Source organism: Lagopus muta, chromosome 3 (genome assembly GCF_023343835.1).
Source record: "Lagopus muta isolate bLagMut1 chromosome 3, bLagMut1 primary, whole genome shotgun sequence".
In the NCBI taxonomy this organism is placed as follows: domain Eukaryota; kingdom Metazoa; phylum Chordata; class Aves; order Galliformes; family Phasianidae; genus Lagopus; species Lagopus muta.
The window spans coordinates 25,233,368-25,257,638 of record NC_064435.1 but is presented as its reverse complement, the minus strand read 5'-3'; the positions used below and the strand labels follow the sequence as shown (position 1 = coordinate 25,257,638).

The following is a 24,271-nucleotide window of genomic DNA, read 5'->3' as shown; positions in this document are numbered from 1 at the left end:
ATCTCTTCTCTGCCTGTGTGAGGCCCCAGCCGGAGTACTGCATCTACATCTGGGGCCCCTAACAGGAAAGAGCTTTTGGAGAGGGTCCAGAGTAGGACCATGAAGATAATCCCCCTGGATGTCAGGGGGAAATTCTTTACATAGGCTGCTCAGAGAGGCTGTGAATGCCCCGTCCCTGGAGGCGTTCAAAGCCAGATCGGATGGGGCCCTGGGCAGCCTGATCTAGTATTAAATGTAGAAGTTGGTGGCCCTGCCTGTGGCAGAGGGGTTTGGAGATTCTTGATCATTGAGGTCCCTTCCAACCCAGGCCATTCTGTGATTCTGCGGTTCTGAGGTTGTGAACCATTCTACAGATACAAAAGAACTGCAGGTATTGTTACATGGTTTTCCTGTTTCCCATCATTGCAACACTGAAAGACAATTGTGCAATTAACCTAAAAATCTGAACACCGAACATACAACTTTATTTATACTGGAATTACTTTGTATTATAGCTGCAATTTATGCCACATCACTTCAACAATGAAATCTTAGGTTATGTTATCTGATATTATCTGACATAATGTCTTTACATTTACTAAAGGCAAAAAGGGGGTTTCCCAGAGCAGCAATATTTTACCCTGATTTTTCCCTCAGTAGCCCCTCCCATTGGGAACTTCAAGCCCCCAGTTTATCTTTTTGGAACTTCTGCTTTGGGGTGCCAACAAAACATAAACAGCTCACCACAGTGCTACCATCAGGAGTCAAATGGAGCACTTCTCTTCCCACCCCACCCTTACAGGCAAGTTCATCTGAACCCTGGCAAAATTCCTGAAGATCTGTAGAAAGCAGCACTGCCTCTACTCATCCTGTTTTTATAAAATATCTTAAAACTTTTAGTATAGTGATATTCATAACCTCTTAATGGAAAACACCTGAAGTATGTATTTACAAAGTGCTTTTAGAGCACATGTTCACAGCGTATGCTCACTGTGTGTTATTTTCTTTGGCCAACAAAAACTTACACATCAAAATTCCAATAGCATGAAAAAGGAGGGGTGCTTATAAGAAGGAGGGGACCAACTTTTCACACTGTCTGATAGTGACAGAACAAGGGGAAATGGCTTTAAACTAAAAGGGGGAATTTAGGTTAGATGTTAAGATGAAATTTTTCACTGAGAGGGTGCTGAGCAGCCAGGATAGGCTGCCCAGAGAAGCTGTGGATGCTCCATTCCTGAAGGTGCGTAAGGCAAGGCTAAATGGGGCCATGGGCAGTCTGATTTGGTGGGTGGCAACCAGGAGGTTAGAACTAGATGGTCTTTAAGGTCCCTTCCAACTCAAGGCATTCTATGGTTCTGTGAAATTGTGCTGCTGACGTGCTAAAAACAGAGAGGTGTGTAAATAAATTAGTGCCTAGAACCTGAATACTGCAAAGACTACCATGAAATTATGCTGCTAGGAATTCATCTGGTGTGTCTGAAGAACAAGGACCAAGTGGAAGCTGAAGACAGAGTACATCAGGCTTTCTATCAGTATGTCGGTAACGCTGCAGCATTTAGAGAGTATGAATCTTCCATGATATTAAGAAAACTGGACAGAATATAGCAAAGCTTTCTTAAGTAAATGCTCCAGACCTAGATACAGAAGTAACAAACAATGACTGTGTCTTCAGTCACATGCCACAATACGTCAACACACGACCACAGTCTCAACACCTGGTTTCTTTCTCTTGTTATCTGATCCCTGTCCTCTACAGGGAGGAAAGAGGGCAGAAGAAAGCCACAGGCTCAGCCACATCCACGCACAAGGGAAGGTGAGGTGTCTCCTTTTGGTGGGATGGCTGTGGAACTGCCCCTCCCTTGTGGAAAGCTGGGAGCTTCTAACTTGAAATTAAATTGTTTTTAATGAAGGATGTTTGCAGGGCCAATAGGCCTTGCAAAACAGTTCCATCTGCGAGCGAGCCTGACAATCACTTTCTGGAAATTCCCAAACTGCCTTTTCGAAATGCTGTGAAAAATCTTCACGGGACTGTCACGGAGGGGCCACCTATCCTCGGAAGAAGGGCTGACCCCCTCTCATTGTAGCTGAAAATGGACGGACTCCTGAAATGAGCAAACGCAGCTGGGCTCAGGTCTTCGCATCGCCTTTGGGGCACTGCGGTCCCGATCCGCCCCATACGGAGCGCAGTTGACCCCGCACCGCGCTCCTGGCACCTCCTCCGCCGCTGACCGAGGCAGCTCCGCCTCGCCCTGCCCGGGAAGCCCCGCTGCTCTCGGGGACGGGAAGCCGCTCCTCCCTGGAGCCGGCGGCTGGAGGAGGCGGGCCGAGGTGGGGGAGAGGCGGAGGAAGCGGTCGGGTTGGGGCGCTCCGAGTCCGCCGCACCCGGCACAGACACGGTGCTGCCGTCCACGGGAGAGCGGGGCAGCGCGGAGCCGGCCCCAGCCACAGCCCGTCCCCGCGGCGCAGTGCGAGGATGAGCGGCGGGGCTGGAGGCGAGCTGGCGGGCGCCATCAACAGCGCGCTGCCCGCCATCCCCTCCAGCAAGCTGCCGGACCTGCGCTTCCTCAGCCGCGGAGCCTACGGCACGGTGTCCGCCGCCCGCCACGCCGACTGGAGGGTCCCGGTGGCCCTCAAGTGCCTGCAGGGGCCGCTGCTAGACAGGTAGCGGAGCGGGCACGGGGTGTGCGGGGGTCGTGGGATCGGCGCGTCTTTCGGTGGGGCGATTCAGGCGGGGCGGGGGAGTGCCGAGCAGCTCTGCTGTTTCCTCCGTATGGGCTGTAGGGGAGGGCGGTGTGGGAGCTGCCAGCTCAGCTTCTGTCAGCGTCTGTGTTGTTCGGAGAGAGACAGCAGAAAAGGCTGGGAGAAGCTTCTCAAGACAAAAGTGTGGCTGCTGGTATCTTTGTCTCATGGTGCTAAGAGGAGCTAATTTAAAGTAGTAGCTTTGTAGAGACCTCTGTGTACAAGTATTTTTCAGTAGTTCTTCAACTTGTAGTAATTATAATCTCCATTTTCCTGGAGGTAAGTGACCGTGTTTCCTGCAGGGGCTGTCATTCCATAGGAGAGTGCAGCAGGGAGCAGTTTTTCACTTGTATCTGCCCCCTTCACCTTCTATAATTGTATTTTTTTTCCATATCGGTGCTAGTTTGCCTCTCCTTAGTGTGTTGCTGCTTATTTCCTGTGCAGGTGTCTTTCATCTTTACTTAGGTTTCTTTGATCGAGTTTTAGGCAGTTAGGAGAAATAGTTTCACTCAAACGTCTGCGTGTTGTGAGTGAGCCCACACTCAGCAGTATGACATGGGTGTGACTAAAAGCTTTTAAGCCCTGTCTCAGTTAATATACAAGTGTTTCGGTTTCCCCTGAAAGATTGCAAATGAGCCCAGAAGACTTCTGGTCTTGTGACCCAGTTGCTATGAGGGGTTTGGTATAGCTTAGAATGGCCGTGTGTACACAGGACCTTATCTCTGACATCTTGCCAGAATCTCAGCCGTGTTTTTAAGCAGAAGTGTTATGTTCTCAGTTGTTGAATTTACTGATATTTCCCTAATTTCAGTCATTACTTGCAGCAAGGCCAGCCGGGAGCTGCTGTGGGCTGTGCTCCTGTGGGTGTTACACAGTGCCCTTGGTGAGGAGCAGGCAGCTGTAGTGAATTCCAGGCACAGGGATAAACCTCCAAGTGTTGCATCCTGCTTCCTGGTTACAGCAGAATCCCATGCAGATGTGCCTCATGATCTGGGGAAACCCCTGACTTTCTCAAACCAAGTTTGTGGTAGAGAGAGAGGAAGGAAGCAGAGCCTGTCGCCCCATGTTTTTCCTGAAGCAGGCCTCTTTACTTGGATCACTTCCTGGACTTTCTCATAATAGATTTTTTTTTTTCGGTCACATAAACAAGGATTGACAGTTGGCCTTAGTTTAACAGACCTCTATATTACCTCTTTTTCTTTTTTTCTTTTTGGTCCAAGCATCCTCTCTGCAGCATGTTTGAAATATAGAGCATCCCCTTACCGCTTTTAGAGACAGAAGCACGCTCATTTTTAAACACAGCTTGAGCTTCTCATATCCATAAGCTGCAAGGTCTGAATTGGTAAAGGTGCATCAAATTCATACTTGTAAGTAGGTTTGACTGTAAGAAAGAACATTCAAATCACCAAATTTAGGTATCCAGGCATTGTGAGAGCAGTTTCTGTTTTCTGTGCCATCAAGTGTTTTTCCTGTGGGCAATTCAAGCAGGGGCATAGCTGAAGGAACAATTTAGATGAAAACATAACATGATTGGTCATTCGGAAACTGAAGGTGTGTCCCTTGAAGTATTATTTTAGCACACAGCAGAGTCACAGTGCTCTAAAACAGCTAGAAAAGTGTAAGATAAGCATTAAGATGAATAGTGGGCCACAGTAAATGCTCGGTATTTGAAGGTGGGCAGTAAGACAAGTGTTACAGTTACACAGAATGGAGAAGGTGGAATGTATCCTTGTTTGCTGGAAACATGGATGAAATGTTATGGAAACAGAGATGTTTGTGTGATACAACAAAACTAGAAAACCTGTCTGGTATTTGCACATGCAGATTCTGTGTTGCCTTACAGCATCTTGTTACCAAAGAAGGCATAGTAGGAAACAAACATTGAAAGGTGGTGCTGCATATGGATGTTGATTTTTGAAGAGAATATAGTGAATCTTAAATTTGCTTAGTTTCCTGGTACTGTAAGTAAGGTAACCTTACTTGTTGGCTTTCTTTTTAAGTGATAGAAACCACCTTCTAAAAGAAGCAGAGATATTGCACAAAGCCAGGTTTAGTTACATTCTGCCAATTTTGGGAATTTGCAATGAGCCTGACTTTCTGGGGATTGTAACAGAATACATGGCAAATGGATCGCTGAACCAGCTTTTACATGGGGTAAGTGTTCTCACAGTCTTCAGTACCGCCTCTGGTTGTTTCAAATACTGTGATTTCCATGCTTAAGGGAAGTACTACAGTAAGTGTGTTATTAATATTACAAATTTAAGGACAGTCACTCTTACTAATAATTTTTGTTGCTCAGGTAGACCTGCTGTATCACAAAAAGGCAGGCAGGCTTAGTAGATGTTCATTTTATTGCAGTTTTTCTTTTAATGCCGTGATCCATATAACAAGCTAAAGGATGAGCTACTGTATAAAATCACTTTGTTCTCTAATTGGAAACTGAACTACTTACTTTAATTTGGATTTCAGTATTATTGGCAATGTAAATATCATGAAAAAAAATGACTATTTCTTGAATTTGAACCTTTAAAAAAATACTGAAGAGTATTTATAGAAGTCAGATATTGTTAACGTTAGCAGATATAGGTATTTCAACCAAGTATTACTGTCAACATTAAGTTGACCTACGCTGAGCTCTCAGCTGCTCCCACTCCTTTGGTCCAGGCATTCACTGTTGCTGCTGCAAAGCTCCTGCAGCTATCTCAACAGTGCTGCAGTCTCTTCTGTATCTGTCCTTAATCAGTACCTGTCTATGCCTTAGATAGTTCAGCTGTGTTTTTCATAAATGCATTAGCGTTGTAACTTTTAAGATGTTATTTTTCCTGCCTTTTTGCTGTTGTATTTATATTTCTGAAGGTACTATTTTGTGCTTAATTTCACCCGTTTCCCCCTCCTCCTAGTGTCAGCTGAAGAAATGATTCTTGCCTTTCTTTGTGCAGTATCTATAGGTTACAGGTTTCATGTAGGAGTTAATCTATAATTCATGTTTCCTTATGAGTAATTAGGAATAATATGGTAAGCGTCCTGTTAACACATGATAAATAGCACTCATCAACTACTGAATGAATGCTGGGGAATGGAAACGTAACACCACATTGTTATATTTATGTATTTGTTTTAACAGCCAACCAATATCAATGTGCACTTAATGTAATGTAAGTTTTAGACAATTACTGCTTGTGCAACTCGCTTTCTTTTCATAGTGAAAGCTTCTGTGCTATTTTCCATTCAGAACAGAGGAATATATTCTGGTCTTGTGTTTTTATTTTGGCAGAAGGATATGTATCCTGACATTGCCTGGTGCCTGAGATACCGCATTCTTTATGAAATTGCTTTGGGAGTGAACTATTTGCACAACATGAATCCTCCATTGTTGCACCATGACTTGAAAACCCAGAATATTTTATTGGATGATGAGTTTCATGTCAAGGTAGAGTTATTTAATACTTATGTTCCTCAGCACCCAGAAGGAGCCAAAGTGTTTCATTGCAGTAGAAGAGTGAGGTTGTGGCTACGGAGAGGGCTATAGTTGTATGCCAGATGTTTTACTTGTATCCTTGCAGACAGAACTTAGATAATTATTTTTTTTTAAACACTGTTTTGCTCAAGTGTGGATCTGATCCATCTAAAAAGATCAGAATTCCATAATATGAACTGCTTGAGGTATAGAAGTTCATATAAAGGTTGCTTTCAAACTTAAGGAGAGTAGATTTAGTTTTAGGGAAAAGTCTTTTACGGTGGGAGTGATGAGCCACTAGAGCAGGTTGCTCAATGATGCTTCATCCCTGGAGACTTTCAAGACCAGGCTGGACCAGGGTGTGAGCAACCTGATCTAGCTGTGCACGTCCTTGCTTATTGCAGAGAGCTAGGCTGGGTGATCTCTAAAGTCCCTTACAACACAGAGGGGCTATACAGAAGTCCCTTTGTATGCTCGTTACTCAATAGCAGTGATGTTTTCTGATGACAGCTTTCGCTGGTAGCTACATCTGGCTCTTTTTGAGGAAAAAATAGAAAGTTTTCCTGTCCAAGATGCTCAGACAACTTAGTTCTGAAGGTCAGAAAAATTCTAATGTTAACACCATGTGATGTTTATCATGCAATATGAACATGTATATTCTATTAGAGCAGTATAAGAATGTGTAAAATGTAACTCTGAAATTTTAACATGCTGAGAGATGGCTCTTACGAAGCTCCTAGAGCAAGCAAGCATATATGGATAAGTAGTACTAGTTCAAAACTTCAGTTCTGCCTTTTTGAGTATCACTGCCATTGTGTGAAAAAGAGATCGGAAGAACTTGTGGCAAAACAGTTATGTGTTTATATAATTGCGAGAGTGTCTTTTTTAAAAGAACTGAAACTCTTTGTTTTTAAAATTGGTAGAATGTACTATTCAAAGTGAGGAATCCGAGATATCTTAATTCATACTTGAATAGCTTCAGCTTCAGTGCTTACTATGAGATTAATCTTTTTGTCTTTGTAATCTTTTGAGCAAATACCAAAGATGCACTGCCAGTCTCTTCTTTCTCCATTGCAAAGTTTTCCTTGGCAGCAGGGCAGCTTACACAGCTTTCCCTTCACTCACTCCCTCAGCACCTCACACCTCCTCCCACTCACCTGTGCCAGTATCACCATCTCTCAAGCTTCTTGATAAACCTGACTAGGAACTGGCCCAAGTAATCCACAAAATCCAGTTTTTTTAATCCCTAGCAACAGTGGTGCATTCTAGTGCTCTGTCTGACCACATATAAACAGTTGCTTTGTTTAGAGCAGTTTGGGTGAAGCATGATTGGTTTAGTATTATATGTGGTGGTCGGCAGCCCTGCCTGCAGAGTTGGAGCTTGATGATCATTGAGGTCCCTTCCAACCCAAGCCATTCTATGATTCTATTCTAAGATTCTTTAATTTAGGACAGCTGGCAGGAAACTGAATGAAGGTTATCACACATGCTAAACTGGAAAAGTATTGTATGTGTATAAAAGTAACAATATTAGACTGTTTCTGACTGTACCAGATGTACTGAATGAGCAAGATAACCTGACCAGCTACAGCAGGAAAGGCTTAATATGAGTGAGCCATTGAGGGAAAAGGATAATGTTTATGCTCTCCAGAAAGTTTGTGCTCACAGAGGCATCTTGAAAATTATTTTACTCTAATAGAAATGCTGAAAAAGCCCAGAGCTCATTGCTGGCACAAGAGAGATGGAGGCTGTTGCGTTTGTTTAGCTCGGAGAATAGAAGATTCTAGGAAGACCTCATTGTGGCCTTCCTATACTTGAAGGGAGCTTACAAGCTGGTGGGCTACCAGTGTTCTACATGGTCTAATAACAGTAGGACAAAGGGGAATGGCTTTAAACTAAGTGCAGGTTGGATGTTAGGAAGAGATTCTTTAATCAGTGGTGAGGCACTGGAACGGGTTGCCCAGAGAAGTTGTGAATACCCCATCCATGAAGATGTTGAAGACCAGGTTGGATGGGGCCCTGGGCAGTCTGATCTAGTGGGTAGCAAGCCTACTTACGGCAGAGTGTCTGGAGTTAGGTGATCTTTAATGTTATTTCCATCCTCAGCCGTTCTATGATATATAACTTTCTCACCTGGATGCTGGACTGGGAGCTTGCTAGTGCTCTTATTCTTCTATTCGTGCAGCTCTCCACCCATAACCTGGTCATACATCTTGCTCCTGATTTGTGGATGTCTGGGAATGTAAACTAAGCCAGTTAATTCTTGATGTAGGGTGACTTCTCTAGGAAGGGACAAGGAGAAAGAAGGTCCTGGAGGCACAGTAAAAAAATATTTGACTTTTTGCAGCACAGAATTTCAGAGTACCAAATTTGTTAATTTTAGATTAATGATTCTTAGTTTTGAGAATGAGGTGGACTTCCCTAAATTTTTTTCTGTAAATGCAATTGCCCCTAGATATCTGCAGGCTAAGTTGCATGTAGCTATTATTATCTTCATTAACTTTGTGCTTTTTACACAATCGGTGATCTGGAAACACAGTGCCTTTGTTGCTTGTTTTCCATGAAAGAAAATAGTGAAAATGACTGTTTACATGGGTGGATAGTGATAAGACAAGGGGGGAATGGTTTTAAACTGACACTGGGGAGGTTTAGGTTGGATATTAGGAGGAAGTTTTTCACACAGAGGGTGGTGACACACTGGAACAGGTTGCCCAAGGAGGTTGTGGATGCCCCATCCCTGGAGGCATTCAAGGCCAGGCTGGATGTGGCTCTGGGCAGCTTGGTCTGCTGGTTGGCGACCCTGCACATAGCAGGGGGGTTGAAACTAGATGTGGTCCTTTTCAACCCAGGCCATTCTATGATTCTGTGATTTGGGACAGACTTCCACAACGGATTCCCCAGCCACAGAGTATATGAACCTTCCTTAAAAAAACAACAGGATAGGGCAGTGCTGTAGGAATGACATGAGTCATGAACTGGGAATGTTTTCTGAAGTGAAGCTGGTGTTTCCTGTCTCTAAAGCAACCACATACTTTGTGTCAGGTTGAGGATTGCAAACAACTGGTTCTTTCAGGTGTATTTCAGGAATTTGTAACAAGGGTTAACAGAGATAAATATGGCTTTCAAAACAACTGCTGTGTCCTTTCCAGATTGCAGATTTTGGCATGTCAAAATGGCGTGTCATATCCATGTCACAGTCACGCAGTGAAACTTCCTTACCAGAAGGAGGGACCATCGTCTACATGCCCCCTGAAGATTACAATCCCAGTCAGAAAACTCGGGCAAGTGTGAAACATGATATCTACAGGTAACCTATACTGACCTCAAGAGGACTCTGCAATCTGAATTCACATCTGAGTTGCTGAAATTAGATTTTAACATGTTTTCAGTAATGTTGTAAGAATCTAAGCAAAATGAATTGGGAAAGAGGAATCAACTGGTAGTTGGAATTGTAGATTATGCATTTCTCAAGGAAACGCTGTGACAAGTGTGATGCTTCAGTAATTAAGCTGGAACTGTCAAAAGAGACCAAGGAGACTAGTTCCTATGAGTGAGAGTGTATGCATACAGTGGAGGGAGGAAAGAAACTGTTCATTAGCTCAATTCACACACCTTTGTGATTTGTATACATCTATTAAAATAATTCGCAGAATGTATTGGGAAGAAATCTTTCTTTTTTTTTTTTTTTTTTTTTGAAAGGAGTTAATAAAATAAAGAGTAATGGACTTAGAGGAGTTTTAGAGATCTCCTGTCTGTGTCTCTGAATAGAGAGCCATCTCCTGAAGGAATAATTCACTTTAAGAAAGTTCAAGTAGATTTGCTTCAGTCAGCTCTGAATCATAGCTGAAAGTACTAGAGTTGTGGCTACCTGTACAACTAAATAGAAGAATGGCTCTTAGGATGTTAGAGTTATGATCAACTAATTTGAAGAAGCTTGGAGAGCTCAAAGGTTATCTGAGCAATTGTGGAAGGGGAGGCTGAGGGAGAGACCTCACTGCTCTCTTCAAGTACCCTAAAGGTGGTATCAGCGAGAGCAGGACTGGTCTCTTCTCACTGGTGACAGGACGAGGGTAAATGGCCTCAAGTTGCAACAAGTTGGATATCAGGAAAAACTTCTTTGGAGAAAGGGTTGTTAAGCACTGGAGTAGGCTCCCCGGGGAAGTGGCTGAGTCACCATGAATGTGTTTAAAAACCATTTAAATGTGGTGCTCAGACATGATTTAGCAGAGGGTTGTTAGTGTAGTATGGTTAGGTTGTGGTCGGACTTGATGATCTTGAAGGTCTTTTTCAGCCTGAGCAATTCTATGATTCTATATTGTTTCAATAAGTGCTGGTAATCTAAAATAATGTCTTCTATACTTTTTACACTTTAAACAGTTTTGCAATTATTATATGGGAAGTGATGTCAAGGAAACACCCATTTGAAGGTAAGACCATGTTTTCTTGTAATTTATTTTTCTAGCTTTAGTGGTCACTTGTGCCAGTCGCCTAGATACTTGGGAACTTCATTTAGGGATTGCTTCATAACAATCCTATTTTTAAGCCTGTTTAAGAGGTAATTGAGTTACTTCTCAGATTAGACTCTTTTTCAAATTACAATGTTGGTAAGAAAAAATGTATTTTGAATTTTTTGCTTTTAAAAGAATTTTAAAAGAAGAAACAGCCTTATTTTGGTGAAATGTAAATATTACAACTGCAGTCTTAATTATTCTTCCTGTAGTAAGCTATTTATTTTGCATATATTTCTAATGAAAGCACGATGTCTATTTTGACAGAAGTTATAAACCCCTTGCAGATAATGTATAGTGTGTCACAAGGACAGCGACTAGACTTAAGTGAAACGAGCTTATCAATGGACATTCCACATCGAGCTCTTGTTATAAGATTGATAGAAAGTGGATGGGCACAAAACCCAGATGAAAGACCATCATTCTTAAGTAAGTTTACTTTGCAAAATGAATACAGTTCTTAAAATTGCCAGATTTTTTTGTCTCATCTCGTACATATAGAGTAAGGGTGTATTGCAAAATGGAAATAGTAAAAATGTCAAAATATGTGTCTCTGCTCAGTCAAATTGTGCGTGATTCTTGTCTGATTCCATCATATCTATAAACTAATTTTTATGAATGGAGCTACGTGTGCCATAAAATCAAGTTGTTAGTTGGAGTTGGAATATTTTATTTATTTACTTATTTTCAGAATAGGGAGGAGAATAAGTGAAATACATAGAGTGACTACTGTGGGTTTTGTAAGAGCTGGCAAAGCAGCAAATCATTGCACATCAGATGAGCTACTGTAAATTCTCTTCGGTTTTTTTGCATGTTTGCATGGATGAATCTTTTTCACTGGAACTTTGAATTGTTGAGGCCACACAAATAGTTTTTAATATTTTCTTTGTATGGTTTCTTGTCTATGAGAACAAATACAAATACCTTCAGCCTTTTTCCAATGGATTATGTAATTTAGAGCCTAAGATTGAAGAGTGAGCCTGCAGAGATTAACAGGGCATGTTGTAAACTAGAAAAGTTCGGTTTTGAAATCAAACCTGGATTTGTCATGCTTAATTAGTGTCCTTGGTGTTGAGCCATACCAATATACTCCCCATACCATACCAATTTCTCTCTAACATGAAAAGCTGCTTAGTATTTTTGTGACTTCTAGCTCTTGTGTGCAACAGCAATTCTGTAAAAATGTAGGCTGAAAGTCTTCACCGGGTTTTCAGTTGTGAAACTTGCTCTTGTTAGAGTTGGTGTAGTCACCTATAGAATCATAGTCTGTCTAGGTTGAAAAAGAACTTCAAGATCATCCAGTCCAACTGTCAGTCTGACCTGTTCCCATTGCTAATCATGTCTCTTTGTGCCATATTTAAAATCTCCCTGTTATGGAAGGAGTATTTCATCCATGCACTTTATCAACTACAATTATAGTATCTTATTTTTTCTTTTATCCTCACCCTTTTTTCCTCAATACAAATAGTATATTTCATTATTTGAATGCTCACATTTCAGTCTTTTAGCTTTCTCAGTATTTTACCCCGAGAGCTGGTCTTCAAACTCAGTCAGATACATCTAAGAGCTTTCAAAAAGCTTTTCATTCACACAGAATGTTATGTTTTAATTTGATCCAATACTTTAAAATGGCTTATTAGCCTCGAAACTGATCTTAATTTTTGTTTCTCTGCTGCCATTATGGCTTCCATTATCCTACTACCTCTTAATTGTTAATTAAAATTCAGAATCTGGACCTAAAAAATAAAGTTGTCTTAGAGTTCAACAGTATTTGAGAGGAAGCTGGGAATTCTGGATTTGCTGAACAGCCATCTGCTAAGCTTTTAGGTTCTTTTTTGAAATAAACTCGTGAGTTGTATATTGCTCCTTAAAAACTTGTCTTTCTCACAACTTGAAGCGAATGCAATGACTCTTATTTGTAAAATTAAAGTATTTCAATTAGGACAGTAATCCTAGCACCTCATTTGAAGATTTGCTGAACAGAAGTCTGCTATTTTTAAAACATTTATAAAATCTGAGTTCACTGGAAACTTGCTAATCAGGCAGCTGAGAAATAAGTGTTTGTAACTTCTTTCTGGACCAGTTTTGCAGAAAAAAAAATGGAGACACAACCAAAGAGATTTATCATCTCTGTGTTCAAAATTTGCAGTCCAAAATGAGTTGTGTGTCCTCTTTTGAAGCATTTTTAACTTTGCTTTAAAAATATTTTTTGAAATGTTCATTTATTTTGGTATGAGTCTGGTTTATATGATTTTAAATCATGGGCTGTCTAATTTTTTTTTTCTCTGCATAGATAAATATATATTTTTAAAAAATAAAGTAAAAAAAAAAAAAAAAAAGACGTCACAATACTTCCTTAAGTGTTTTTGCTTTCGTATGTCAGTTACCCAAAATAAAATAGCAGCCCAAGTCTGTGGTCACACAGAAGGAGTAATTACCTGGGATAGACATACAGTATGAACTGTTCTTTGGCTCTGTGCAGTACCTGAATTGATTTAGTCTTTGAAGAAAACATGCATTGCTTTCCCTTTACTATCGTAGAAAGAATGAGGAAGTTAGAAATCTTTCTCAAAATTAAGGGAAGAGAAGTTCACTGGTTGTGAAATTTTGCAATCAGCACACCACAGGGAAAAAGAAAATAACGCCCAGATTCTCCCCTCCTCCCCACCCTCCCCCTTCCTTTTCAAATACACTTAAAATAGAAATGTTTTGTTAACCTGTCTGTTCCCCTTATAAAGTAGGGCCAAAGGCTACTTATTCCCCTGCTTCTGCGTAGCTCTGTAATTCTGTTGATTCTGCAGCCTTCTAGCATGTACCTGCAGTGTAATTAAAATCAATAAAAACAGTCCTAGTAATTCACTGTGAAAAATGGAGTCCCAGGTTCTGTGTGAGCTGAAGCAAGGGAACGAGAATCCCACTACTGAATGTATGTCTTGAAAGTACCAGTTAAACAGGAGCTAATCTGAGAGAACTACAGTGAAACAGTAAAAATACAGTAAAAGCAATAAAAATACGTTAATAAGGATGCAGTGTCAGAGGTTCACAGTACAGTAAATGGATTTTGCTGAATCAGTGGCGTTCATAGAAAGTGCAGTAGAAGTTGTTACATGTTGTTATCCTTTCCTGAGGACTGAGCACAGCTTCAAGGAGACATTTGTATAATATCCACCTCAAAATTTGAAATACTTTGTTTTGCAAATCTTTTAGCATTGAGAAACAAGGGAGCATTACACAGTCTCTTGTTTATTAAACTGTCATGTGGCTTCCTTTGCAAGCAGATGATGTAAGCTTCTGTCTCTGCTGAGCTTGCAGATATTATCACTTGACTTATCCATATCCAATGAATTCAGTGCTTTAACAATCACCATCTCCATGGTGACAGATCTCCACAGCAGCTCTTCTGGATATTGCAGTGGGGTCTTGATTGTTTATTTTCCTCTAATAATTCTTTGCACTTCTGCTGGAGTGGGAGTAAAGCTACCCATCCTGAGGTCTTGTGCTTTTCGATCCCATTTAGCAGACTAAACTTGTTGAGTCTGCCCTGAAATATAGCAAGTCCATTAATCTGTCCATTCCAGGAATGCAAGACTAGGAGACTGGCACAGTCCTACATTTCTTTCAACCAGGCTGCTGAGAAAGCCAGATCAGAACAGGGTTTGTTTTGGTGATGTGAGATTGTTGTAACGGGTGAAAGTAATAAACTTCTGTTCGGTAACATAAGTAGTTTTGTATTACAAAGAGATATATTTGCAAAACTGATTTATTATAAGAAAGTAGCTTTAGCAACATGAAAACTTAATTTTCATACTGCATCATTGGGCAAATAATCTTTCTTTGTTTAGAATGTTTAATAGACCTTGAACCAGTCCTGAGAACGTTTGATGAAATAGCTATCCTGGAAGCAGTAATTCTGTTAAAGAGATCAAAGGTAAGTCACTTTTGTTGCAGTCGTGAGTGAGTAAAATAAATTGGCATGTTTGCTTTTCCTTGCTAGGAGAAATGTAATATTTCACATTCCTCTAGTCTTGTATCAAGCTTAAATAAAGCAAAAATTTAATATAATGCCATTTGTCTCTTACAGTCACAGTATGAATCGCAGTGTATCCACAGGAGTGGAAAAAAAGCAGGTGTGGAGAAAACATCTCTAAATATACCACTGAATCCCCAAGAGGTAAATTTTGCATCTTCCCTTGTATGTCAGCATCATTAAGATCTTTAGAACTTTAAAAGGGGATTGTTTTAGTAAGAGGGGGTGGTTCTGCAATTTAGTTTCCTGTGCAGTAAAGAAAGGTCTAACATGCACTGGTTGAGATGGAATGCAGCATGTACACAGTCATATCAGGCTGATTAAGCAGAAATAAGGTCATGTTCAATACATCTTCTAAGTGTGGGAAAGCCATCCCCTTGAGGAATCCAGCACAGTGTCTGCAGGTTAGATTGAAACTGGCTCCCTTGCGCTCCTTTATGCCTCTGTGTCACTTGTTTTTATAGGATCATATAGGTTTGTTTTTAAATTTTAGTTCTTAATGCTGCTTCTTTTGATTCTTACCAGTGGTTAAACTCGTATATAAAATTGCTGTCAGCTTTAAATAACATTTTTTTTTTTGAGCACAGCTTTAAGGATACATTTGTATAATATTCACCTCAAAAAATATTTTAATTGTGTTGTCGATTGTGTATTTAGAGCATATGTAAAAGAAAGTGATGGGAAAGTGCTCTTTAAATCATTGCGTCTTTTTATTTATTTAATATGCATTTATTTAATAAATGTATTAATATTAATTGGAAAAATTTCAGGAAACATCTGCTTCCATACACTGTGATGCACTTCCTCTTCGGAGTATCTCTCCAGATATATCACGACGCAAAGCTCTTCCCCAGTGTAATATCCTCTCATCAGGTAATACTCATGACTTCATGTAAATATAATTTGACACTGCAGCTGCCATTGTGCCATTGCACTTATATATAGTAGAATCATGGAATGATGGAATAGCATGGGTTGAAAAGGGCCACAATGATCATCGAGTTTCAACCCCCCTGCTATGTGCAGGGTTGCCAACCACCAGACCAGGCTGCCCAGAGCCACATCCAGCCTGGCCTTGAATGCCTCCAGGGATGGGGCATCCACAACCTCCTTGGGCAACCTGTTCCAGTGTGTCACCACCCTCTGTGAGAAAAACTTCCTCCTACCATCCAACCTAAACCTCCCCAGTGTCAGTTTAAAACCATTCTCCCTTCTCCTATAGATTACTGGATATCTGTTTGTGTCAGAAAAGAGATGTGTTTTATTACTGTCAACTTAGTGCTCTGAAAAACTACTGCATTTTAGCCTATATTTTCTGTTCCTGTCACTTGAGGAATTCTCATAACATTGGTTTTCCTACTGAAAGATCATGAGTGCAGCAGTACTGTTTTCTTGTCTTATTATCTTGATAGTTCAGTTAAGCATTTGTGAAGTACTTCTAAAAATAAAAAGGCTAAACATCTTGAGGTGCTTTTACAGCTGAGTAAACAGAAAGTTTCTAATCCAGGCCAACCTCTAGATCATTTCTCATTCAACAAATAAAAAGGCTTCAACAAATGGACATTGGCTTGCAAAAGTATCTGTATGTATCTTTTGTAGCTATCACCTCTTATGAATAAAAGCTGGCAAAATTCACAGTCAAAATTGAATTTTGAAGTTTTACTGTCATCAGAAGCCAGAAAAGTGTAATAGCAATGCATTGTGAAATTAAAACTTCATTTACATGTTGAAAAATGTAAATCTGTGTTTCAAAATAGTCCATTGGCTTTGCAGGGAATGCTGATGAGAAAGCAGAAAAGACAATTGACTTTATTGCTGTAAATCAGAGCATCAAAAAGTCTGCTGGTATGCTGCAAAACTGGAGATATTCTACCAAGTCCTGTGTCCTTTAGTGCTACAATGCCAAATCTCTCAAATACCTTCAGGGACAGGGACTTTTCTACTTCCTTCAGCAGTCTGCTCTGATGCTTTACTGTAACAATAACCATCAGCCATTTTTGCTGCTGGTTTGTGTTAAAAATTGCCATATCTTCCTGTGGAGATCGTTTGAATAAGATGTGGTGATGCAGTTAAATTGATTGATCAGTCTGAGGTCCTTTTTAGTGTCACTGCTTAGACTTACTGTATGTGCATAAAGATACTGTAAAGCCTGCAAAACCTTCTACAAAACTTTCCTGTCAATTTTTTAACAGCAATTAGAAACAATGAAATTACTACAGTGGCAACATGTCCTGTGAGGGAAGGCTGAGGATGTTTGCACTGTCCAGTCAGTGATAAGAGGAGGCTGAGAGCTGACCTCGTTGTTCTCTGCAGCTCCCTGAGGAGGGGAAGCACAGAGACAGGTGTCAGGTGGGCTGTGCTTCCTGGTCCCTGATCGATCACAAGACATCTCTGGCAGTGCAGAGATATGCCAAAGGAAGTTCAAACTGGGCATTAAGAAACATCTTTACCATGAGGGTGATCAAACGCTGCAGCAGGCTTTCAAGAGATGCAGTTGATGCCCATTCCTGTCGGTGTTCAAGAGGCCTTTGGACAATATCCCCAGTAATAGGCTTTAACTTTTGTTACTGTGAAGTGGTCAAGCAGTTGAACTAGACCTTTTAACTCCCCTTCCATGCTATAATTCCCCTTCCATGGAAAAATTCCATATTATAGAATTGTATTATTCCTTCAAGTCACACATCTGTATAAATAAATACTGCCACTTTTTATAACTTGTTTCTGTGCTAGTAGGTTCTTCAAAGGAAAATATTTTTCCATATAATTCTTAGTCTTAAAATTTGGAGACTTATCTGTACATCAGTTATGCTTAGCATAACCAAGTGTCCAAGTGTGTCTCCTGGGCTGTCAAGTTAGTTCTTTAACAATTGCAGGCATTCATTTCATTAAAGCATGTTTATAAAGCAATCAAGTACAAAGTATATGTTATTATTTTGCCAATATCTTCATCAGATAGTTTTACAATGGAAAGTAAGAGTCTTCTTTCTTTGCCAAAATTAGATACAGTTGTTTCAAGTGAAAATCTGTTTGCAGATTCTACTGGGAAGAAATGAGTTTGGCAAGGCATTAAGTCAGAAGTAAATGACTGTAGATTTTGTTTTTTGTTTTTTGTTTTTCTTCTGGTAATACTTTAGGAGACTTTGCAGAAACTTGTCCTTCAGAATTAGGAAGTCTTCCAACTTACAGCCTTTATGTTTTTTAGCCAACTTATATGCACTTGTTCTTGGTTGTTGCTTTAGGCTTAAGTAGCTCTCTTCCCTTTTTCCCATGGCTCATAGACAGAGTAACCCCTTAATATCTTTTGTTTCTCTAGATAAACGGAATGAACTCTGTTGACACAGTGTTATTATAAAATAAGCTTCTTTTTATCATGGTCTCCTGCTAGTCCTTGCTGTGCTTCTTCTATCTTAAGATACTGAGCTAAGGCTAGCAGAACTCTATATCTCAAAATAAAATAAAATAAAAAGTTTAACAATTGTTTTCTGTTTGAAATAAGAACTGTACTTTACATATTAGAATATTTTTTTCTTTTCTTATGTAGTGCTTTGTTACAGGATAATCTACTAGTTCTTATTCCACATCTCAAAAACACTAAGCCTCATATGGAGTCTAGATCTGGTATTTATGCTACCAAATTTCTACTTCTGAGATTTCTGTGTTAACTGTATTTGTGTTTGCCTAGAGATCTATAACAACCTGTCCCAGCAGAGCTTTTTAAAATCCTTTTCTAAAGCTCATTTGCTCATACCAGTTCTCTCCTTATCCTCTCTCATTCATGCAGGAGATAATATCTGCTGCATCACAGTACATCACTTACTTTTTCTGCCTTTCATGAAATAAAATACTAATTACTGTGAGTTCTAGTCAGTTTGGAATTGTCAGTTCTAGTTCATTTAAATAATCATAATACATTTTCATTTCTGTTTTCCTATTACTGCTCTTAGTCCTTACGGCCATGTGCTTCCATAGTTCAGCATTGTGCTTAAGCTTTCAGAACTCCCCATTTGTCAGGCAGCTGTAAATCCCGAGTTGTTTGTGGAGCTACATCTTATTGCATCTCTAGATTGCTGTTATGATTTGGCCTGCTGTCCATGACAAAGGGGTGGAGGGACCCATGGAAAGCCCCAGGAGAGAAAAGGTAGGGAGATTGACATGGATGAAGGAAAACAGCAGCAACAAGCTAAGGAACAAAACTTAATTTACTAAATATAGCAGTGGAATGTAAGATAACACAGTATAACATGGTATGATTGGAATTGAAGCTAGTAAATAAATTGAGGAGACAGTTTCCAAAACCGAAGTCCTTACTCTAATGCTGTAGGTGAAACAGCCAAGGAGCAAAGAGGGAAGTCTTGTGACTCTCAATCAGTTTTATTTTTCCCTCAGAACAGAGAACAGAAACAGAAAAATAAAGTCTTCTGGGAGTTGTAGTTCATTCTTCTCTTCTGAGATGAAGAGACCTGACATACCAACAATCCACAGAACTGCAGCATTAGCTCCCTAACTCCCAGTGTACTGCATGACATGTAATATCAATGAGAAACCATCAAAGCATGACAGACGCTCATCTGAATTTTTATATCTGTATTCCTTGTTCTTAGTTAACATCTCTAGAACTCCTTGTCAAGTGACACATTGAAAATCCTTAATGAGAACTGTGGAGAGTTAGGAATATGCCCTGTAATTTGTTTCTTATCAGCTATTTTTCATTTCTTCTCTTGCCCCTCTGAATCTTTTTTTTTTTTATGCTACACAAATCTTAAAATAGAAACTATTAGGCTTGCTACCTAATAAATATCCTCCTTTAACATTCCTTGAAAAGTTAACACAAAGCTTTCTTGAAAGCATGTGCTGCTTCAGAAAACCTCCAAAAGCTTCTATTTGTGTCTCACTTGAATGTCACCATTTGTATTTCTTTCCTCCACCTGAATCTTTTTTGGTAGTGTAACAAAGGTTAAAGAAAAGATTAAAATTTCATCAAAATAAACTGACTTTCATACTGACTCACAACTACATCTGCAAACACTTCAAATAATTATTTTGTTCTTCCAGTCTGCACATCAATTTTCTGTCCAGCAGAGCTCCAACAGTTCACACATACTGGATTTGTTGTGTCAATGTTCTTTCAAAATAAGGCAAGACCCTCAAAACCACAATCAACCCTCAAAAACACAATATAACCCTGGTTATAGACAAAGGAGTGTGCCCAGAACATGAGTGGAATGAATAGTGTGCTGTATTTGAAGTGAATTTGAGGTGTTAATGATTTGTTTTATGAACTTGTTCTAATTATTAACTGTATTTTATGAACATAATGAACATAGGTGTATTACAGCTTTTTCTTTTTTTTTTTTTTTTTTTTTTTTTTTTTTTTTTTTTTTAACTTTAAGATGGAAATTCTTGCGGTCTACACTCTCTCAGCTGTCAGAGTGTGGATGAAAATCTCTCTGTAAATCAAAGCGCCAAACCTTTTGTGCATCCATACAGTTACCTTCCCTCATCTGACAAGAATATTTCAGTTGCCTCAAATTCTTCATCGTGTGTGCTGCAGACATCACCAATTTCCTCAGGTATAGCAAATACTGATTTAATTCCAAGTCCCACATATTGAACATGTTTGTGTATGAAGGAGGAAGTGGAATTGTTTTTGTCTTTAAAATGAAAAGAAAGCATGCCATAAATTATTTCTGTAATTCTTCAGCCAAATATACAGTATCTTGAATTTACTGTGGTGGAGGACTCATGGGAATATGAGGATCTGCAACTCTTCACTCTTTAAATCCTCTGAGTAAGGAATATATGCAGGAAACTTCAGAGACATTTTCACTAGACTTAAATAAAAATCCTAGCGGGAAGTGAAGTTAGCACTTCTGTCTTTTCTTACCATGCTGGGTCATATGCTAGAATAGGTTGACTATGGAGTCTGTAGAAGGTCCATTATTGGAGGTGCTTCAAATTCATCTAGAAAAGGCCTTGAGCTGCCTGACTTATCTTTGAAGTTGGCCCAGCTTTGAGTAGGGTGTGAGATGAGATGACCTCCTGAAATTGCCTTCCAATTTAAACAGTACTGTGATTCAAATAAAAAAAATATTCTAGCCAACAATTTGACAATTATCAGAACATTTTAAGTATGAAATGCAACACAGTAGGCAAGTGACTGACTGACTAAAAAGAACTTTTGACCAGCTGTGTCTCAAATCATTCTTTGCTTTATGGCTCTGCTTATCATCAGATGGTTATAATATGAATTGATCTTATTTTTTTTTATCTTTTTTTTAATTCTTCCTGATCTCAGATTTTGTTTTGGAAACCATACAACAGAATGTAGCTCATCAATGGATCCAAAGTAAGAGAGAAGAAATTATTGATCAGATGACTGAAGCGTGTTTGAATCAGTCACTGGATGCTCTTCTATCAAGATTTTTACTCATGAAAGAAGACTATGAACTTATAAGCACCAAACCTACAAGGACATCAAAAGTCCGACAGCTACTTGATACCTCAGATAGCCAAGGAGAGGAATTTGCCAGAATTATAATACAGAAGTTGAAAGATAACAAACAGCTAGGACTTCAACCTTATCCAGACATTGTGTTTAATTCTCTAAGACTGCATCTTTAAATGTATTTGTTTCTGTTTGAAGCCATGTGAATATTTCTTAATACACAACTCTTTGTTTCTACTTAGTAATTTTATATCTGTACTGCTTTGTCTTTACTACAAATTGGTAGAAACTCAAACAAAGACACTGGGTTCATCAAGACTGCATTTGGTGAGTTACCAGTTGGGGTTTAGTCGGAAAGCCAAAAACTTGACACTGGCGGACTGATTTTAAACAAGTATTTTGTTTATATGTGATGAAGAAAAATCATTAAATTATACCCGTTTTACATATTTTCTGTTTATACATATCCTTCCAGATCACTGGAGACAACTTGATATTGGTTGTTCTCCCTCCATCTGTTTTTTCCTCTAGAGGAGAGGAAAAGCTGTATGCTTTACTTTTAGTCTTGTATGTTGTGTTTGTAAATAAATTTCCTTCTTCCAGCCATACTGAGTATTCCTCTCAATATACCTGAGAGGAACAGAAGGTATTTTTACAGGATTTTTATTGTGTTTTGTTTTGTTTTCCATTTTTTTTTTTGCCAGGGCGAGCGTGTCAGACCACTGCCTAAGAAGAATGTGAGTCCTAAGAGAAGCCTCGGGGCAAGGAACACCTTGTACTGATCATCATCATTTTGCTAAGAAATGGTACATTAGAACGAGTGGAGCTCTAGTCTCTTATTATTTGGTTACATCTGCTTAAATTCCTCTTGAAAACGGACTTGCAGAGATTTGAGATTTGCATAGTTTATAGAAGGGAACCCTCAGTTCAATTATGCTCTTACTTTCACAGTTTTGCATAAGTACTTCTCTTCTCATGCTGCTGAATCAAACTTCAGTTTTACTGTTAGTGTTTACATGATGGGCAGTAGTTTGAATGTGTGCAAAGCTCAAACATGCACTGTGCTGCAAAGTTGGAAGTAATGTACATGGGCCTCTCCTGTGTGGCAGGAGAAGCAATGTGCTCAGCTTTTGGGAAGAAAATGCAGTGTTCTGACCTGCCTTAGCCTTCTCTGGACAATGTCTGCCATCCCTTTGTTGTCTCAGGGATGGTGCTAACATGTTGAGGTACAAATGAGGCCACCTAAAAGAAAAGGTATGTGTTGGTTTTTGTTGTTTTTGTTTTTAATTATTACCTAAAAATCGTTTCAGAAAAATTAATGACTTTACCTTGGCAGCTTTAAACTCAGTAAAAAAAAAACACTACTTTGCCAGAACACGTCACAGGCAAATCATTTTTACAGGTACTAACAATTAATTTCATTTTCTGTCAATGCTATCTAAAATATGGGAAACTCAAATTTCTGGTGCATTATTATGCAAATTATATAATAAAATTATATAATAAAATTATTATATATTATATAAATTATATATATATAATTTTATATAATATATATATAATTTATATAATATATATTATATATTATATAAATTATATAATTATATAATTATATATAAAATTATATAATAAAATATTATAAAATAATTTGCATTATTATGCAAATTATACTGTTTTATAAACAGGAGTGGATAAAAGCTAAATCCTAAATGACAGTTGTTTGGAAACCAGTGAAGGTGTGAGATCATTTCAGTATGATTCAAGCTTCAGTGTTGGCAGCATTACTAGTTGCCCTCAGCTTCCAGTTAGTTCAATATTTGTCTTTTTTTGCGAAGTGATCGCAAGAATGTGGTGTATAATTTATTGCATGGAAAAGAAGTTTTTGCAGGTTTTTTTTGTGTAATAAGTTAATGGCATAAACTGGGAGTTTGCATTTTATCCCGCTTCCTTCTGGGGGTTTTACAATTCTAGCTTAGATAGCTGAGAACAGGGTAATGGTGCAATGAATGGGTGTGTTATTTGTGGAGCAGACCTGATCGTGTCTAGCAGGGACAAAATCTGGGCTACCACACCTACCAGTGTGAGTATATTGCCAGACCTCTGTTTCATTGCATGTCCCATTCTCAGCGATGTTTGCTCATTACTACTAGAGCCTGAAGAAAGACTTATGTAATGCAGGGTAACAATATCTTGTTTCTTAGATGCACATCTGAAATCCACCGTGTATTAAGAGCTTTGCTGAATTGCATTTCCAGTAACTAGAAGAAAAGCATCTTTATCATTACCTCCTTACAAGTTGGTAAGTTACTCTTGTAGTAAGTAGTGTCTGCGAAGTTGAAAATATGCAAGAAGGTAAAGGCTTTGCAAAAAAAAAAAAAAAAGTAATAATAATAATTAAAAAAAGCTCATTGTCCTGCCAGGTATCATCTGATGCCTCACATGTCTGTGCAGCAGGGGGTCGGGGTCTGTACCTCCTTCCCATTTCTCCCCAAATAAACCACTGTGGATGCCACCTTTAACCTCTGACCTAGAGCAAATACCATGATGCTTTTCCCTTGGCACAACTTGGGCATGGCATAGATGCTGTGCTTCCTAGCTCTCCACACTGCACAATATATGCTGTGATGGTAGCAGGATGTATTTAAAAATAAATAAGCAAAGCAGCAACTACCCTTTGTATGCAGGCTGGCAGGCTCTGTCCTGCATCTGTGATTCATGCTGTCGATTCTTCTTACTGCTGCACTTTTGCAATTCCTAGTCTCTGACATGCTTTGCAGCCTTTTCAGGTGCCTGGTGCACCTTTTCTGTCAGCTGGACAAGCTGCTGATCCCCAGGGATCATACGGAACTGCAGAGTGGAGGGGACAGGTCCCAAAGCCATTCTAGGTGCCATCAATGTGGTGCATTATATGTGCACCTATATAAGTGTTGTTCTGGCCGAAGCCCAGCACTCCAAGGAAGCTCCCAGTGGCTAGATTGAGGGTCTAGTGTGTCCCTTCCAAATTGGCTATTCTGTGACACTGTCCCCTTCAACTTTTCCTTGGACACTGAGCTGCTCTCCATGAAGAAGCTGGATATGTAAGCCTGTCCTCTCCAACACATCAGGGATGCAATGAT

At 39.4% G+C, this 24,271-nt stretch overlaps 1 protein-coding gene across 2 annotated transcripts; it reads left to right on the top strand.

Annotated features, from left to right (window-relative positions):
- Positions 1–2,117: 2,117 nt before the first annotated feature.
- On the top strand, positions 2,118–23,418 carry RIPK2 (receptor interacting serine/threonine kinase 2). Of its 2 annotated transcripts, XR_007375724.1 has the most exons (12): positions 2,763–2,997; positions 4,719–4,872; positions 5,993–6,148; positions 9,325–9,482; positions 10,553–10,602; positions 10,951–11,112; positions 14,526–14,611; positions 14,765–14,854; positions 15,481–15,583; positions 20,101–20,280; positions 21,006–21,961; positions 23,357–23,418. XR_007375724.1 is itself a non-coding variant. In XM_048939164.1 (11 exons), exons 1-11 carry the CDS (start codon positions 2,453–2,455, stop codon positions 21,329–21,331), a joined length of 1,653 nt encoding a protein of 550 aa, XP_048795121.1. In that variant the 5' UTR covers positions 2,118–2,452; the 3' UTR covers positions 21,332–22,619. The 2 variants fall into 2 exon arrangements, 1 of the variants encoding a protein (XP_048795121.1); XM_048939164.1 differs by lacking the exons at positions 2,763–2,997; positions 23,357–23,418 and adding an exon at positions 2,118–2,640 and having other exon boundaries at positions 21,006–22,619.
- The last annotated feature ends 853 nt before the right edge of the window (positions 23,419–24,271 follow it).

Coding starts and splice junctions, on each gene's coding strand:
- RIPK2 (XM_048939164.1), top strand. CDS start 2,453: ATGAGCGGCGGGGCTGGAGGCGAGCTGGCGGGCGCCATCAACAGCGCG. Junction 4,873..5,992: donor TGAACCAGCTTTTACATGGG/GTAAGTGTTCTC, acceptor TTATTTTGGCAG/AAGGATATGTATCCTGACAT. Junction 14,612..14,764: donor TTCTGTTAAAGAGATCAAAG/GTAAGTCACTTT, acceptor TGTCTCTTACAG/TCACAGTATGAATCGCAGTG.